This window comes from Pogona vitticeps, chromosome 2 (genome assembly GCF_051106095.1).
Source record: "Pogona vitticeps strain Pit_001003342236 chromosome 2, PviZW2.1, whole genome shotgun sequence".
Lineage (NCBI taxonomy): Eukaryota > Metazoa > Chordata > Lepidosauria > Squamata > Agamidae > Pogona > Pogona vitticeps.
Window position 1 is genome coordinate 43044661 of NC_135784.1, and position 19370 is coordinate 43064030.

Genomic DNA, 19370 nt, shown 5'->3' on the forward strand with positions numbered 1-19370 from the left:
AATCGAAGATACATGGACCCATTGCCAAGTTATTTCCTTCTCAGTGACTCTCTTAAGAACATGTTGGGGGCTTTCTCCAGATGCCTAGAGAAATGGATGTAGGGGGATAAAAATACAAGCCACCCAGCTCTGGAAATGCTGCTGCCTCGTTTAGAAGCTCTTCTGTCCTGCCTGCACCACTGAATCTATGAGCTTCCCTTGACATTTCCAATTTTCCATTCACAGGACTGGGATCTTCATGGCCCCAGATAAAAATCAGATAAGAGGGTCTCCAGAAGAGCTCAATGTTGGTCCTAACTGTGCATTCTTTATTCATGCACAGAATGGGTCTAGGGGCTTCTGTATGAATACATTTGCTTGGAAAATGAATACATTTGCTTGGAAAACTTAAATCTTCTCAGTAACAGTGATCAGTGAAGTTTTAATCTGAATTGATTATAAATATGCATCTGTGCTGCCTTCTTTTTTTAAAAGGTGCAAAGCCTGCACATCTGGCTAGTCCCCTGCAGATCCCAGATTCAGTTCTTCAGGAACACCCATAGAATCTTTGATTGTTAAGGAGAGGGAGGAAAGGGAGGAAACAAGGGAGACGAAAACCCATCTAGAAACCAGCATCCCAAATGCAGCACGGCCTTCTGCATTATGCATGCACCTTCTGATCATCCTTGCCAGATGTGCGAGGGAAGGTCTACTGCTGCAGATGCCACTAGAAGAACAGCAAAGGGCTTTTAGAATCCTTTGAGAGGTTTTTTATCAATACAAATTCAAAATGAACAGAGTTGAAATATTTACTTGAGGGATTTGAGGGCTTTGAGCTGCGGAACTTGCTTGATCTCTTTGCCAAAAGGAGGAGAAAAACAAAGAACCAGCCTGGCAGGGGTGGTACCAGTCCTTTTGCAGGTGCCTCTTTTCTATTGTCACAAAACCTATGAGCCAGTGGGAGAAAGACAGAGAGACAGACAATAGATAGATAGATAGATAGATAGATAGATAGATAGATAGATAGATAGATAGATAGATAGATAGATAGATAGATAGATAGATAGAGAGAGAGAGAGAGAGAGAGAGAGAGACAGACAGACAGACAGACAGACAGACAGACAGACAGACAGACAGACAGACAGACAGACAGACAGATTTACAGCCATGCCTTTTTCAGCAAGAAAAACAAAGGATAATAGATTTGCCTCTTTCAAACATCCTATATTATCCTAATGGTGATAATTCAGGGCCATAAAAGTACAACAAGATCAAATGGAAATTAAGCCTAGAGTGAATCAAAAGGAGGTTGGAGATAGATGGATTTGGCATATGATTTGGAAAAACTGCTGCAGAACGTCATGGCCACATTACAAACTGCCATTGCATATAACAATTACTGTACACTCCTGTAGCGGAACCCAAAAGATGACGTCATTCCTGCATGTCAATCAGAGGATAGAGCAGGAGGGGCGGAGTCAGAATGACAGTTGGACAGCTGGAAGAGACAGTTAAAGGCAGTTGGAATAAGATAGGGATAGAGAGAAGTAGCCACAAGGACAGCTCAATCTTATCCAAGTTGTCTGGGTTTCCAAAGGGCAGGAAGTGGCTTCGCTTCTGCTGAGTCCGATGTCTTGGCGGGATTAGCTTTGGCAGAGGCTGTTTCAAAGAGAGTGAGGCACATTGCCAAGAGAACCTGGCCATGGCAGGGATGGCTCCCAGGGACACCTCCATTTGTTTCTTGTCCAGGTGGAGCATCATCTTGTCCAAGACTTCAGGCTGCAGCTTGAGGAGAACCTGGGGTTGACATGGGGAAGAAGTCACCAGTGCCCTGGCTTTCCTTGACTCAAGTTGTGGGCCTTCAATACTCACCACCTCTGGGCAGAGCAGCCTGAGAGAGCCGAGGACCCTCCTGGGCAAACGCCATTGCTGGTGAAGGGCTGTCTTTGCCCCATTTATTTCTAGCTCTTGTATGGTGGTACGACTCAGGAAGGAGAGCTGACAAGAGAGAGACTTCCTGTAGAGAGTGGGCAGGCCCAATCTGGCAGTCACAATTTTGTGAATGAAGTTGAATTCAATATGAACTGTTGCCTCCACAAAAACAAGCTCTTGGTATCGTGGCTGCTGGGCCTTCAGCCTAAGGGGGATAACTTTGGGAAGGCCATGCTGTTTCCTCATCTGGTTACCAGTTGCCTGAGAGAGATGAAACAGACCGTCAACTAGGTGCTCACTGCTGCTCACTGGGGGAAAAGGAGCAGAGCACCTCAGGGTGGAAAAGGCAGGCAGGCTGGAACATTCCATGTGAGAGAATAAAATAATCCCTGTTGTTTGTCCACCTGTCTGTTTAGCTTTATGAGTAGGGCCGGCCCTTTACAGAGTAGGGATGTCCTTGCCTCAAGAAGCTTATAATCTCACATTCAACAGGTGGAAAACAAAAGAGAGAGGAGGGTGAGCAGCAGAGTGTTAAGCAAAGGGACAAGGTGCCAAAGGGAGCTGGGAGGAAGACCATTATGCCTAAGGTGAAGGGCAGAGAGATGAAGGCCTGGCACAACTGTGGAAGGCTCTGACGCTACCAAACAGCCTGTGCCAACCAGGAGTGGATGGGAAGTCTGTGTAAGGAAATTTGTAAAGTTGCAAATTCATCCATATAAAAAAATGTTTGGATATGAAAAGGCAGTAGATGCATTGAGATGAATGGTTAAAAAATCCCACAGACCACAGTTTTGTCATTATAAAGCCTGCCCGGGCTTTAAGATCATCAGGGGAGGCTTTTCTTTTTAGTCTTGCCACCTTCACAGGTGCGTTTGGTGGGGACAGAGGAGAGGGCCTTCTCTGTTGTGGCTCCTAGTCTCTGGAACTATCTCCCATGAGAAGCGAGGGCTGGCCCCATCATTGCTGACTTTCTCCAAGCAGGCAAAGACCTTTCTCTTCAGGCAGGGTTTCCCTTAATAACTGGTGGGCTGAGAGAGTTTTTCTAATGAGTGGTTGAACTGTGCTGTTTTAAATGTGTTTTAGTATTGATTTTATTACATTTTTAAATGTAATACTTGTTTAATTATTAAAAAATATTTCTATACCTACTGTTTTTAGCTTCTACATGTTGTCTTTTTAATGATGTAAGGCATCTTGAGTTCTTTTTAAGGAGTGAGGCGGGATAAAAATATTGTAAATAAATAGATAAAATATGAATTATATTGGTGCTTTATTCCCACTAACAGGTACTGATCTCCTCTTGGCTAGAAACTATCATACCTCAGCGGCCATGATACATAACTTGTATTGTGGACAAAAAGCTACTGCTAGTACAGAATATGGAGAGACAGAATGGTTTCCTATAGGCAAAGATGTCAGACAAGGGTACATTTTATCCTCTTCTTTCTTTCTTTCTTTCTTTCTTTCTTTCTTTCTTTCTTTCTTTCTTTCTTTCTTTCTTTCTTTCTTTCTTTCTTTATTTATTTATTTATTTATTTATTTATTTATTTATTTATTTATTTATTTGCAATACTTTTTAAGTGCACCATTACCAGTGGTCTCTTATCTGTTCAGTCTGTACACAGAACACATCATACTAGATTCAGATGAAGGAGTAAAAATTCATGGAAGAAACACCAATAATTTAAAATTTGCAGATGACACCATATTAGAGGGAGAAAGCTGGAATGACTTGAAACACCTTTTAGTTAAAGTGAAAGAAGAAAGTGTCAAAGCCAGGATAGCAATTTTTTTATTATTTATTTGTTTTGTTTCTATGCTGCCTTTCTCTTAGTAAGGGTACCCAACTGAACATTAAGGCTGCGGCAAGGGAGGAATCCTAGGGGCTTTTCATTGAACTTTCACTGGTGGGAAAGGAGCAGAGCCCCTCAGGGCAGAAATGCCAGGCAGGCTCCCACGTTCCATGTAAGAGCCGGCAGGGAGTGGGGGCTGCGGCAAAGGAGGAAGCCTACTGGCTTTTCGTTGTATGCACATCATTTCTGCCGCTTCCGTGGCTGTGCGTTCACACAGAGCACAGGCTGCATTGTCACACAGCAGTCTGCGAATGGAGGTGCTGCTGCTGGTTCCACCTGGTGGCTGGCCAAGCTGGACGTCTCTCTGCTGGACAGTGGTGCCTGAGAGAGAAAGCGATACAGTGGCTCAGGACAGATGGAAGGAAGCACTTCTTCACCCAGCGCATATCTAAACTAAGGCAGCCATTATTATCCAAGAATTACAGAACTGTAGAATGCCAAAGTTGGAAGAGGAACCCAAGGATCATCTAGTGCAATCTCCTGACAATGCAGGAAATCCACAGTGAGACATCCCTTACAGGTGTCCATCTAACCTCTCTTTCAAAACCTCTGGGGATGGAGAGTTCACCAGCCTCTAAGACAGTCTGTTCCATGTTTATGCTGTTCCACTGCTCATGCTGTTGAGAAGTTCTTTCTAAGGCTTAGGTGAACTCTCATCTCTCATACTTTGAATCTACCACTTTGGGTCTTACCTCTTGGAGCTATGGAAAAGATTGCTCCATCATCCACAGAGTAGCCCCCTCAAGATGCCAGATGCAGGGGAGTGGTATCAGGCAACAGGTATCTAGTTATCTTGTGTGCTCCCAGAGGCATCTGGTGGGGTCACTGTGAGATACAAGAAGCTGGACTAGATGATCCCTTGGCCTGATCCAGCAGGGCTTTTCTTATGTTCTTTAGTTCTTATTTGAAGGTGGCTGTCATACCACCTTGGACTCTTCTTTTCTTGATCCAAACAAACCTAGCACAGCCATTTTTCAAAGGGCTTTTGACATCTTGATCATCTGACATTTTTTCTTTTAGGTACTTACTGAGTCTTCTAACACTTTGGACTATCTCTTTCTGTCTGTCTCTCAATTTCTCACTGCCCCCTCTCCCTCCCATCTCTCTCTCTCTCTCTCTCTCTCTCTCTCTCTCTCTCTCTCTCTCTCTCTCTCTCTCTGTGTGTGTGTGTGTGTGTGTGTGTGTGAGAGAGAGAGAGAGATGTCAAAATTGAGGGTTTTTTTTCCTCCCCTATCCCACCACTGCCCTTTTCTAATTTCTTTTATTATTATTTTTAAAGGCTGCAGTTGGCCTTTATTTCCACAGCAGTTGTTTTCCTGCTGTGGCTCGCCTGTGTCATCTCCAAAGTCAGTGGGTGTCAAACATGCAGGACTCTTCCTTCGGCTAGGCAGTGAATAGGACAAACCTGGCTGCTGACTGGGGACACTAAGGAGACATTTTCCATTCCCCAAAACATATATTCTCTGAGCGTGCCTCGGGGGGGGGGGACAGAAGGTAGCAAGGCAGGTGGTAGGAGCTTTATCTGAAAACTAAAGGTCCACTAAAGTAAAGGTAAAGGATCCCCTTGACAATTTTTGTCCAGTCGTGTCTGACTCTAGGGGGCGGCGCTCATCCCGCTCTTCAAGCCATAGAGCCAGCATTTGTCCGAAGACAATCTTTCCGTGGTCACATGGCCAGTGTGATTTAAACACGGAACGCTGTTTACCTTCCCACCGAGATGGTACCTATTTATCTACTCGCATTTGCATGCTTTCGAACCGCTAGGTTGGCGGGAGCTGGGACAAGCGACGGGCGCTCACTCCGTCGCGTGGATTCGACCTTACGACTGCTGGTCTTCTGACCCTGCAGCACAGGCTTCTGCGGTTTAGCATCATGGCTCGTGCATTTGTATAGGGCTATAGAAACCTGGGAAGAAATGAGTTCAAGCCACCTCCAAATCTGCTTAGGGTGGTTTGGTTCAAATTTTTACATAAATTGGATTGAACTGTATTTGCACACTTCTAGTGCTCAGTAATAACAATACTGTTTTTTTAAATTAAGTATTGCTAGTATGTTCAGATGGTTCATGTCCTAAGAGCTTACCTTCTTCTTCATCAACAAGTTCCTGGGACTGGCATTCATTTTCCTCATAGTCTTCCTGCCCAGAAGAGAAAAGACATACTTACTTACTTACTTACTTACTTACTTACTTACTTACTTACTTACTTACTTACTTACTTACTTACCTACCTACCTACCTACCTACCTACCTACCTACCTACCTACCTACCTACCTACCTACCTACCTACCTACCTACCTACCTACCTACCTACCTGTTTGTTTGTTTGTTTGTTTGTTTGTTTGTTGTTTGTTGCCTTTCCAAAGAAACAAAACAAAACAGGTGGCCAAATGACCAAAGGTAAGAAGAGAGAGAGTGGAATGGCACAGGATGAGCTACATATTATAGAGCTGGGCTGCTCACCCATCAAGTCTAAACATACAACATTACCCAGGCTTTCCTTCCTCAGTCAGTATTGTCATTGGTATCTTTATGCATTGACTGCTGAATGTTGCTCATATTATTCTTTGGTTTTTAATTGTTTTTATTAATACTACAGTCAACCCTCAACTTACAAACGGCCCTAGTTACAAACGTTTCGACTTACAAACCGCTCTGTTAGAAAAATATTGACTCGACTTGCAAATTTAGATTCGAGTTATGAACCAAAGAAACCACTCGGGAGGTGGGGAAAGCTCAAAATTTGAACTTTCAGTTAAGATAAGACATGAATTATATTGGCGCTTAACTCCCACTAGCAGGTACTGATCTCCTCTTGGCTAGAAACAATCATACCTCAGTGGCCATGCGGTCTGCTAGGAATCATCGTAACTTTTTTCCCGAGTTGTGGAAAGGATCCTGTGATGCTGAGACAGGCTTTCCTCTTGACTTGCTGATACTCACCTCCAGTGGGTCAGTCTGGGACAGAACTGGTTGTCTCAGGGAGGGATAATCCGCATTTCCTCTTGGTGAGGAATGGAAGATGCATTTCCAGACTCTGCCAATGTTCCCGTTCCACACCAAGAGTCCAGGAAGGCTCATTGTGGTGAGGAGGATAAACAGGGCCAACGTGAGGGTGCCATACAAGACCACACAGCAGTTCTGAGAGGAAAAGCTGCAGGGCACTGCCTCCATCATTCCAATGAAAGATAGAATGCTCTCCAAGGTGGGGGCAATGCCACTCCCTGTGTATGAGCTAACAGAAGCATTCTGAGGTGCATCACAAAGGAAGGAACAGTTCTTCATGCACTTCTAGAACCAGTAATCAAAAAGGACCCCCCTGTGTCCTCTCCAGCCTGTTCTCTCCAGGCATCCCATTATTTCATTCCATTCCATTATTTATACCCTGTCTTTCTTGCAAATAAGATTCAAAAAGGCTTCCAGTATTAAAACAGATATCAAAATCTAAGAATACACTGAATCACCACAATATTAAAAACTAATTTAACCGATACCATATTAGCTTAAACAATTGTAAAAATATATTAAAACAATATTAAACCTATTAAAAAAGGTCATAGTGGAAAAGCGAGTTATCTACTTAGATTTATATTGATAGCTGTTTTGGGAAGCGTTCAGGATCCTACAGCTTTGCACTTCAAAAAAAAATTCAAAAAAGTGAATTAAACATGGAGAGGGCCTTCTCTGTTCCTGTTTCCATATTTTGGAACTCTCTTCTACAGGAGGCTAGGCTAACTCTATCTTTGCAGTCCTTCTGCAAACAGGTGTTGTATTTGCTTGATCTTTTTTAGGATTTGTACACTTACTTAGCTTTAAATTTAGCCGCTCAGAGTGGTATAGATTTATCAGATGGGCGGGATATAAATCAAATAAATAAATAAATAAATAAATAAATAAATAAATAAATAAATAAATAAATAAATAAATAAATAAATATTGATATATGTTAGTAATTGTATTAGCAGTACATCTGAAAAATGGTGGTTCATGATTAGAGATGGGCATGAATTAAAAAATGAATCACCAAGTTCATTCAAATTTATCCATTTGTATTTGTATGAAGCAATGCCTGTGATGAAGATGAATCAATGAATTCATAGTGATTTCTGATTTGTTGATTCATTTGGCTGTAACATTAACGCTCCCAACACCTAGAGACACTAAGGGCTTTAAAGTGAAAAATGAATTGATGAATCAATTTGTCAATTCATCAGAAAAAAAATCAAAAATTCATAATTCATAATTAATTATGAATCAAAATGAATCACTGTTTTTCTGATTTGTGCCCATCTCTATTTCTGATGGTTAGCCATGAAGCATAATCCACGAAGCACCAGGAACCAATTAGAAAGCTGAACCAGTTTGCAGTTTGGGGTTCTTGCCTGGTGGAGGGCGCTACTTGCTCCTGCTGCACAGCCACTGTCATGCCCCAGCCAGAACATGAATGCCACCACAATGCTGCTCAGGTGGATTTGAGACCAGACAAACATCTGCCCCAAGGAATTGCAGAAAAGTCTTCAAGAGCTTCAAGACCCATTTTGTCTATATGGTAGCCAGTTTTTCCTTCAGAGAAGGATTGGGATTTCTTACCGTATTATGATTCTGAATTCTGGGGAGGGTTTGTAGCTTCATTTTGAGTCAAGTTAAATTCATTTGAAGCAGCAGCGCGACAGAGCTTTGTCCAATCCTGACCTTCCATTTCCGTGCAGCCACTTCCTTTCTCGCATTTCCTGAAGAATGTGATTCCTGGGTTCTTTTTGTGACTGGGAACATTGGCTAGCAAATTATTCATGCGGCAAAAGAGGAGGGACTTCTTACAAAAAGATTTATTGTTGCTCTTATATCCCTTCTTTTCCATCTGCTGGTGGGGGGAGGAGAGCCCCTTTGTCCCCATTAGGCCTGACATTCAGAAGATGCCTATTCCTTCATTTGACAGCAAGCAGCAGCTTAAAAGAAAGGAAAAAGGAGGATATGGCCAACTTTGAAGATGGCTGGCCTGAATGTCATAACGAATTTGGATCCAAATCAAGGCAGAAGGAGTCTTGGTAGTAATGGGTTGGATCATGTCCAGCTCTCTGTTTGCCTAGAAAGGATGAATGCAGTTTGGAGTTCAGGATCAAGGGCAGATTTTTCTGAAGGGGGAATCTACCGTTTCTAAATTTCCAAATTTCTGTGATCTCATATAGCAGTGGTCCCCAACCTTGGGCCTCCAGATGTTCTTGGACTTCAACTCCCAGAAATCCTGGCCAGCAGAGGTGGTGGTGAAGGCTTCTGGGAGTTGTAATCCATGAACATCTGGAGGCCTAAGGTTGGGGACCACTGTCATATAGGACATCCCAGATCAAATCTAACACCACTATTATCACCAGATGAGATGCATTTCTTTGCAACCTCCCTTCCCCATTCTTGAAAATAATATGCACACCATGGTTTAATTGAAACCTTCCACTTCTCTTGTCTGCCACTTAATTTTTAGTATTCACCTGGTGAAGACTAGACTACACTCTTGAAAGCTTGTGCATTTTTGTTTGGTTCTGCACACATTTTTGATACCTATTTGTTTGGCCTATAAAAGCATCACCTTAGTATGTAGTCTGGAAATTGTTTTGGCTCAAACAGTTACCATTGCTTTTGCTTATCCAGGATTATTTTCTCAACTTTTTGCGGTAGACAATGGCAGCATATAGGATCTCTACATTCATGGTGGCCAAGATGGTGTTTTACGGCAGACTGCTGGGGGATTGCAGTTTCCTCAGGAAATATATGATGCCTCTTACTTAACTGAGGTCATAGATGGCATGTGTCTGAGGTCAGAGGCCCTGACAAATCAGCCCTTTCTTAAATCCAATCTCAAATACTCAGAATAGACACTTTTTAAAAAAGTGAGTTCTGTCAATCCATTCATAACTTGACAATTTCATTTATTAGTATGGAACTCAGATAATTTATTTGCCCCTTAAAGATCTTCTAGATAGCTTCACTGATTTTATTCCTGCTTCTGAGCAGGACAATTGAGCAGTACAAGACTCATTCATATATTCTTAAGTCTCTTTTTATTGAGACAGTTTAAATTTGAAAAGTATAAATTCCAAAAAGCAATATGTCAAAAGTATAAAATTCTAGCTACTTGTACATAGTACATGGATATAACTTCCTTTACCTAAAAAGACATCTAAGCTTATTAATAAAAATGAACAAACAGCAACAAGAATAACATCTCTTACTGTAGAAGGAATATAGTGCCAGCAAGCATTTACAAAATCCTTCCATTTCCTTTTTAGCCCTCCTCTTCTTCTAAAACCCTCTCTGCAGATTCTCTCTTTTATATTTTTGCACTTCAGTCAATAACTGAGGTTTTATCTGTATCTGCAATTTGTTAAAAATGTCTACAGATATTCTTGTTCGTGCTACACAGCTAAAAGGCATCAATTCCAAGTACATATTATATGATCAAATCAGAGAATTCATGAGCATCTATTAGCAACATTCTTTATGTATTTTGAAGTGTTTTATTATGCCTTTTGTAATATTTCTATTCAGTTTCTGCCACCTTCCATAAAGTAAGACATCTTAGTATTAACCAATCTTACTTCTGGGGATTAAATCAGCAATAAACAATGCACATATTTACTATACTTGCTAAACATTATTAGACATTGTAAACCACCCAGAATATTGCATCACACTAATGGGGCAGTATACAAATTTAAGAAATAAGTGAAATAATTAATAAATAGGAAAGAATATTTAAAAAGCTAGAATTTGTTTATGAGAGTCCAGAATGGGATAAATTGTCAAAAACATAAGGTTACAATTAAAAACACCTTGTGGACAAAATGAATTGGAATAGGACGGAAAAAACACACACCTTGAACTATAATTACAATGTGATCACGTTAGCAAATGATTCTATTGGGTCTACATATGCAGATATTCCAACTATAATTGTGCCAACCCCTAAAGATAACAGCAGTCAGGATTGCCTGATTTGTGAATTTCAGACAGGACATAGAAAATGTCTGGTCATGTTTCCATGCAGGATAGGTCTGGCATAATTGTGAGGCATTCCTTCATTAGGTCGTGTAGTTATTTCAGGAAATCCACATTGTTTGGCTCATGATCTCATGTAGAAATGTATTATTCTGCACTTCTCACACAATGGCCCACCTTGTGATTAACGGAAAATACATCCTAGCATGCTTTTCTTTTTAACACTGGATGTCAGTGGTGAGCATGCTCAGAAACTGTGACTAATATAAAGGTTTTCTCATATACCAGTGTCCTTGGTCTTTCCTGCCTGTTCCTTCCTTTGCTAGCCATCTTTCCTCCCTCCTCAGTTGTTCGATAGTTTTGTGCTTCAGAAGTGCATGTTAACCAAACAATGAAGGTTTTTTTTTATCTTCTCCTTTGGATGAACCATTGTTTTTCATCATTTTGAAGCCATGCTTCATTCTCCTTCTAATTCCATTTACCCAGTACATTGGTTCAAGTGCAAGAAGCTACTGGTGTTGAATTCCAAACTCCACAAGAGTTCCAAAAAGTACAAAGCATAAACAAATGAACCAGTCTTTGCTTCTAAATCAACCTAATATTTATTAGAGTCTACCTTCAGAGTGCCTGCATGTGTAGCCTCCTTAATTGATTTCAACACATGCAGCCAATTTGTACATACAGCAGAATGTCTACAAGCAGTGTGATTTTAATCCACTGAAACTGATCAAGAAACCTGTACAGGTGGGCGAGAACTCTTTCTGGCATCAGAACACCTACCCTACCCTGCCCAGCTCATGGAAGGCTTTGGACCTGTGAATTGCTCTACAAGACCTAGGAGAAATTATGGAGACTGCAAACAAGAAATCAGAAGAATGAGATTTGGAAAGACAGCTAGAAAGAAGCTACAAAAGATTTTGGAAAGTAAGAATGTTTTCCTGAAGACCAAGGCCAAGAATATCTATATCATGGTGCTTGCAGTTACTATGTACTGTATAGATGCAAAAGCTGGACAGTTATGAAAGCCAACAGGAGAGAAATGATTCATTCAAATTGTGGTGTAGAAGAGTGTACAATACCATGGATTGATTGATTGATTGATTGATTGATTGATTGATTGATTGATTGATTGATTGATTGATTGATTGATTTACAATTATTTTTAGCCGCACCATTACCAGTGGTCTCTTATCTGTTCAGTCTGTTCACAGAACACATCATTCTACAGTGGACCCTCTACTTACAGAATTAATCCGTATTGGAATGGTGTCTGCAAGTCGAAAAGTCTGTAGGTCGAATCTCCATTGACCTACAATGCATTGAAAACCGATTAATCCCATAACCGGCGGTTTTTATTCTATTTTTGTTCCATTTTGGGTTTTTTCTGGTCTGTAAGTCGATTCTCCGGCTGCAAGTCGAATCTAAATTTTGCAGCCAGAGAAGTCTGTAACTCGAAAAGTCTGTAAGTCGAGGGTCCACTGTAGACTCATGAAGGAGTAAAAATTCATGGAAGAAACACCAATGATTTAAAATGCGCAGATGACACCATATTACAGGGAGAAGCAAGAATGACTTGAAACACCTTTTAGTTAAACTGAAATAAGAAAGTTTTTTCTTCTCTCTCCCCCCCTCTTTCTTTGATATGGAATGGAAGGCCTGCTCTCCCAGCGAGGGGCCTTTGAACATCCCTGGAGATATGGCATTGACGCAGTCCCTACCCGTGTTAGAAGAAGGATGAACAGATGCTTGAAGGCTGTTCATTGTTCTGGGACTGCGATCAACCATTAGCATCGAGGTAGCCAGACCAGCCAGCCCTCCACTCTAAAACTGGTGCTGTTGAATGCCAGGTCTGTGTCCAACAAGGCCCAGGTGATTTACGACCTTATCCTGGAGGAAGATGCAGGCCTGGTATGCATAAATGAAACGTGGATTGGCAGAAAGGGGGGTCCTCCCCTAGCACTCGCCTGTCTGCCTGGTTATGCTGTCCAGCACTAGGGTGGACTGGAGGGGCGGGGGGGAGTAGCCATTATATATAAAAACTTCCGCAGTGGTAAAGCAGAGTCTGAAGGCTTTCCATGTGTCGATTGGGGCCAGGGATGGTATTGGGATCATGCTGGGTTACCGCGCTTTCCGTGATGCAGCCATTTCCCTACCGGAGCTGGTGGACTTTTCCTCCGTGGCATTGTTGAGATCCCCGAAGCTGCTGGTTTAGGGTGATTTCAATTTTCACACGGAGGCAGAGACCTCTGGGCCAGCTCTTGAGTTCTTGGAAACCATGGCTTCCTTGAACATGTCCCAACATGTCAACAGCCCCACACACATGGGCGGTCATACACTAGACCTGGGTTTTTCCACCAAGTGGAGTGAGTGTGTTCTGATGGTGACTGGCCTTGTGTTGGTCCCCTTGTCATAGTCAGATCACCACCTAATAAAATGTAACCTTGTAGTGGCTCTCCCCCCTCGCAGGAAGCAGGGACCTATTTCTGTGGTCCGTCCTCGAAGGCTACTGGATCCTGAAGGATTCCAGGATGCCATGAGAAGAGTTACGGCTGATCTGGTTGGCGCACCTGTTGATGCTCTGGTTGATGGCTGGTTCACTGCTACCACCAGGGCTGTAGACACGATCACCCCTAAATGCCCTCTCCAACGCAGAGCTCGGCCTGCACCCTGGTTTAACCAGGACCTAAGAGCGATGAATCAGCTTAGGAGAAGGCTAGAGCGCAAGTGGAGGAAGAACCCAACAGATTATAATTGGATAGCTGTCAGGGTTGTGACTAACCTTTACCTGGTTAAGGTAAAGGCTGCCAGTCGTGCATACTTCGCTAAACGGATAAGTGAAGCATCCAATCAGCAGGCGGAATTATTCCGTATAGTGCACGACCTATCCAGAATTGGTCTGAGTGATGGGCCTCCCCCTAGTTTTTCACCGGACCAATTTGCAGCATTTTTAAAATCTAAAGTGGAGGCCATCTGCCGGGACCTCCTTTTTTAAATACAGTGAGTTGAGCAGAGATGTCCAGCGCTCCATCTTGCCCGGTGATTCTTGACCTCTTTCAGCTTGCGACGCCGGATACTGTGGACAAAGCGCTTGATTGCTGCCGTGCCTCCTCCTCCTCCCTTGACCCTTGCCCGGCTTGGCTGATCAAAGCAGCCAGGCCTATAACAACAGAATGGGCCACAGCAATAATTAATGGGTCTTTCTTTGAGGGCAGGGTTCCTCCTGCCCTCAAGGAGACACTCATTAGGCCCATAAGAAAGAAACCTAATTTGGCGGCGGACAAAATTGACAATTATAGGCCCGTTGCCAATGTTTCTTTCATCAGCAAAGTGGTGGAGAGGGTGGTGGCTGACTAGCTTTAGGCTCATTTGGATGAAACAGATGGCCTGGTACAGGAACGGCATTGGTTGCCCTGTATGATGACCTGCTGAGGGAGGCTGACAGGGACAAAACATCTCTGTTGGTCCTCCTCGACATCTCGGCAGCCTTTGATACTGTCGACCACAGTATCCTCCTGGGGAGGCTCTCTGAGTTGGGAATTGGTGCTTGCCTGGCTCCATTCCTTCTTGGCGGGCCGTCCCCAGAGAGTACAGCTTGGGGAAGAGTGTCTTGGCCTTGTGGTGTCTCAACTGTGGGGTTCCACAGGGGTCGATTATCTGAGGAGTGGCTAGCTGATTGCGATCTGTGAAGCCATTGGAAGAATCACGGCATCTGCAGCAGTGGCGGGTCAGTGAGTGGACCGTCCGGCCCTATGGACCTTCATTATCGCTACCTATGTGGCGAATGAATTCCCCCACCTCTATTTTTAACCAATAGAGATGACTTAGTGGAAGCAGCAGCAAAGCATTGCAGGGATAACATTAGAAAGGCAAAAGCTGAGAATGAGCTGAGGTTAGCAAGAGATGCTAAAAGCAACAAAAAAAATTCTGCAAATGGCAGAGAAAAGAAAGAGTGGCTCACCTACTCAATGGAGATGGGACAATAATGACAGACAACAAGGAAAAGGCAGAAGTGCCCTAAAGAGATCTAGAAAATCAGGGCTGCCCTAATGTAAGGCAAAGTGGGGCAGATACTTCAGGCAACAAATCTGGAACATTGTTAAAAACCAACAAATTGTTAGGGTTTTTTATTTTATTTTTTAATTGTATGCTTACTGCTGGGGAATGATAGGTTTGTGGAATTTGTTTCATCATGTAGCAATATACCTTGGCTGGATATGAGTATGTAAACTATAACTTATATGGAGAAGTGAGCTGTGTCATTTGCTGCTTTGCTGCAGGCAGCAAAATGTCTTAAGGTTGCCCTGTACAGGATTCTGTCCTGTTAGAAGCAAGTCCCAGATGCCATTCTGGTTGGCTTCTATGTGTTGAATTTGGGGTTAGGGGAGGAATGGTGCCATGTTGTCCTTAGCACCAGCACTGTCTGGATAGGGAATAAAAGAATAGGGCCAATCTGTAAAAGCACAACAGCTATTAATATTTTTAAATAAGCCAAAAATTGTCAAGGGAGTGTTGCAGAGAGCAATAGGCTGGTTCATGACAACCAGATTTCTCCCATGCCAAATAAAACTTCCACATCTCACCTAAGAATTCTTTACTGTCAACCCCAAGGCAGAGGCGCAATGACAGAATAGCAAGAGATGGGAATATGGTCAACTTGGAAAAAAAAAGGTTGCCATACAAGTGTTGTTACAGAACTGAAATGACTGTGCCTTTAATGCATCCACCCACTCCTTTTACAACCAGTTAGTGTTTTTCCTCCCCCTCTGCAAGTTTCATGTTGCAATGCATCCTGCTGCCTCGGCAATCTTTCTTGCCTGTTTTTCTGCCAGCATCAAGACAATAAAGCTGTCAGCATCATTACTGGCCCATCTTTCTTGGCGGGGGAATTGTCTAGCGAGGACTATAACCTTCTGGCTGTGGCTTTGTATAACATCAGTGCCCAGTCTGAACCCAGCAAAATTTAAATAATCTTTAAATACAAAGCATGCACAGACATCTGCGCAGGAATCCATGAAAATGATCATATTCTCCAAATACCTTTTTCCTTGTCAGTTTTCCTCTACCAACAACAGGGGAGAGAGAGAGAGAGAGAAAGATCCATAACAAACTGAATATGCATCGACAAATTTAGAGAAGTGTTATATGACTGTATAGCTGAAACATCTCAAGGCAAAAGAAATATGGCTCTTGTTTTTTGCCCCCCAAAAAAGGTGATCATGAAGCTGAGAAACACAAGGGTGCACTATAGCTGTGCTTTCGATATTGTTTGGCTTCATAGAGCTGTACCAAGATGGGAGGGCAGGTGGAGGTGATATTTCCCCATATGTTTCAGCTAGAAGTGCACCAATTTGTGAGCTTTTTGGAGTACAACTCCAAGAATTCAACACAGGAATTCCAAGAGTACACAAATACTGTCTCACTAACCTCGCTAGTGTGTGTTTCTTCGTGTTCTTCGTCTTCTTCTGATGTGATTTTCTGCCACGCATGCTGTCGGACTGTGTGAAGACTTCTAGATGTGCTGTAGAGACCTGCCTGTATATAAGTGTACATATATGTAAATATAACCGTCAAAGAAGAGCTAGTAAAGTGTCTTCATTTACTCTGCGCCAGAAGCGTAACAAATACAAATTGGCATACCTCTGTTTCAGATCACGGATATGGAGGGTGAATATGTCTAATTATTATGAAATAATCTTCACCAGTGCTCTGAAAATACATTCCCCAGTCCTCCTCCCTCCCTTGTTGTTGTCTTTTCCTTTTTTTGTACAAATTTTCTCTTAGAAATATCCAGAAGCACAAGCTCAAGATCTTGCAAGTATCCTTGCAGCCAGAGAACTAAACCACTGAGCTAAGTACATCAGCTCATGTTTGGTGTGGACAAAGTGGATAAAGAAATATCTGTCTCTATCTTTCATGATCCAATGAAGTTATATGGTTGAAGGAGGAAAACAAAGAAAAGGAGGCGCTTCTTCACACAGTATATCAATCAGTTGTGGAACTCATTTCCACAAGATATATATGGAAGACCACCAATTACTATTGCAGGAAGGTATTACTTTTAATGCCAGAGACCAGTTATTCGGAAATGTGAGGGGAAGGCCGCTGTTATGCATCTGGTTGGCTGCTATGAAAACAATCTTCAAATGGATTAGAGCTCAAAATATTACTTTTCAGAAGTACAGTAGTTTGTTGCAGTTATATCCCCAAGCCCCATAAACCCATTGCAAAGAGGTCAAGTACCCTTTTAGTTGCATTTTAAAAGTAACCTTCATTAGATTTGAGAAACAGGAATATAAAGTTACTTTAAAAAATTGAACTATAAAGATATTTTTTTCTTAAAAGAAAAACAGAATGTGAACTACGTAAGACAAAATATATTTACTTCCCCTACACTACATCCTCACCACGACACCCACAATAGTGTATGAGGAAACAAAGGGAAGCATAATCTGTCTCTAGAACGCTGTGATAGCCCTCCTCCACTATACTGTGAAGCCATACTTGTGTTAACTATACCAGCAGCTAAGAATTTACATGTACAGTACACTTCCACCCCAACCTGAGTTGAGGTAATCTTACATCTCTGTCCTGCCATTTCTTATTCGTACTTTTGTTCTTATTTTTTATTTAATATAGTTTTACTTATGCTCCAGTACCTTCTGTTTCTATGTGGTTAGATTGTTTATGGTTTTATTATATTGATTACTTGACTGTGTTTTTTATTTTGAACCACTTAGAGTAGTGCTGCAGCATTAATGGGAATAGTGTATTGAATTTACATACATACATACATACATACATACATACATACATACATACATACATACATACATACATACATACATACATACATACATACATACATACATACATACATACATACATACTGTTGGTGTAAATCAGCAGAGTTTTGTTCCAGTCCAGGCAGTCCATCCGAATCACACAAAGACAGCTCCTTCCAATACCAAGTATATTTACAATATGTACAGAGGTTTTAGCAGTACAAACTGGCAGCATGACATTCATCAGAAGAGATCCTACATCTTCTCCACATGTCCACACAGTTATACACATGCACATTTGCATATAGCCAATCAGTAAGGACATTGCATCACCCCAGACACTACTTCATTTAATACACTTACTACATGACTCAGCGTTTTGCACACCTGTCAAATATGGCTGCTGATTATCATAGGCCTTGTTCTGCCTCAGTGTGGAAATTATCCTTCACACACACACACACACACACACACACACACACACACACACACACACACACACACACAGAAAGAGAGTGAAAAGAGTGAAGGTACCCCACATTAAATAATGTGTAAAGTATTGGGTCATAATTGCAGGACTCCATGGAAAAATATGCTATAAAACCCAGGATAACATGTTGGGGTACATTGCAGTGGATGAATAGCCCTCCAGATGGTGGGCTTTAAAGAAGGATGACCCTGGAATGACTCCTTCAGCACCTGGAAGTCTAATCAATGGGCAGAAGGAAGGGAATACACCAATGCCAACTTGGTTTCAGTGAACCCAGTGGCAAATGTCTGGTCTTAGTATTCTGGACAAAAAGTCAGAAGCCCACTAGTGAGTCTTTCAAAAGCAGTGGCCCTGAATTAGCCATGAGCCACTGATGCCCCATTTGGCCATAAATCTAAGTGGATGATACTGGGTCTGTCACTGTCTCTATTTTTCTCCTCTTGAGCAGGACTTTTACAAAGACAAAGCTGGTGATATATCTAGGCACAAGCCTGAATTTCTCATAGGAACAGAGGCCCACAAATTAAACAAACAAACAAACAAAATAAGTAAGTAAGCAAGTAAGTAAGCGAGTAAACAAGTAAGTAAACAAGTAAGTAAATTGCTTGGTGCCCAACTGTTTGGAAGAGCCATCTGTTTATAGTCCTAGGGCTTTTGCTATACATTTGTTGTGTAGATGTGTTGACATTTCTTTGTTTGGTTCATTTTTTAAAAAACAAAGGGAACAAAAGGACCTGCCAATCAAAACACAGAAAGCAACACCATCTATCCTATGGCAACATGCCATTTGTCAACTACACGTTATGATTAGGCTATCAAATTTCTGGTACTTCATTTTCATGACAAAATTGAAATGGGATCCTCACATCACACAACATCAGTCTAGAGCAGTGATAGTGAACCTATGGCACGCGTGCCACAGCTGGCGCGCCGAGCCCTCTCTGTGGGCACGCGAGCCATAAGTCGCTGGATCGCTACCCCTGGCAGCCAAGCCTGAGGAGGCGGCTGTAGCTGCAATATTAGCGCTCCGACAGGAGGCAGGCTAGGATCTGGAACAGCTGGCACTGGCGACGGCAGGGCGGTCCAGCTATAGACAGTGGCGGGTCCGGAGTGGAGTCTGGAGGCACGTCCGTGCCCGGGATTCACTTTCTATCTACTGCTTCCGCCACCGCCGCCATCCGTGGGTTGTTTTGTCCCCCCCCCCCCCCCAGTTTGGGCACTCAAGATCCTAAAGGTTCGCCATCACTGGTCTAGAGGAATGGCAAGTATTAGGACTTCAAGGCTAGATTTTATATGGGTAATGCAATTGAATGGGCTATATAAATTCTCACCCAAATGAATTGTT

At 42.4% G+C, this 19370-nt stretch overlaps 1 protein-coding gene across 1 annotated transcript in view; it reads right to left on the reverse strand.

Annotated features, from left to right (window-relative positions):
* The window catches only part of LOC140704103 (uncharacterized), a 20407-nt gene extending 1837 nt beyond the window's left edge, over positions 1 to 18570 (reverse strand). The window contains exons 1-3 of the mRNA XM_078385105.1: positions 16178 to 18570; positions 5847 to 5901; positions 1 to 4085 (exon numbers count right to left, since the gene is read on the reverse strand). The exon at positions 1 to 4085 is cut by the window's left edge and continues 1837 nt beyond it. Coding sequence (XP_078241231.1) covers positions 3802 to 4085; positions 5847 to 5901; positions 16178 to 16303 — 465 coding nt within the window. The 5' untranslated portion in view covers positions 16304 to 18570 and the 3' untranslated portion in view covers positions 1 to 3801. The remainder of the gene's footprint in view (positions 4086 to 5846; positions 5902 to 16177) is intronic.
* Between the last annotated feature and the right edge of the window lie 800 nt (positions 18571 to 19370).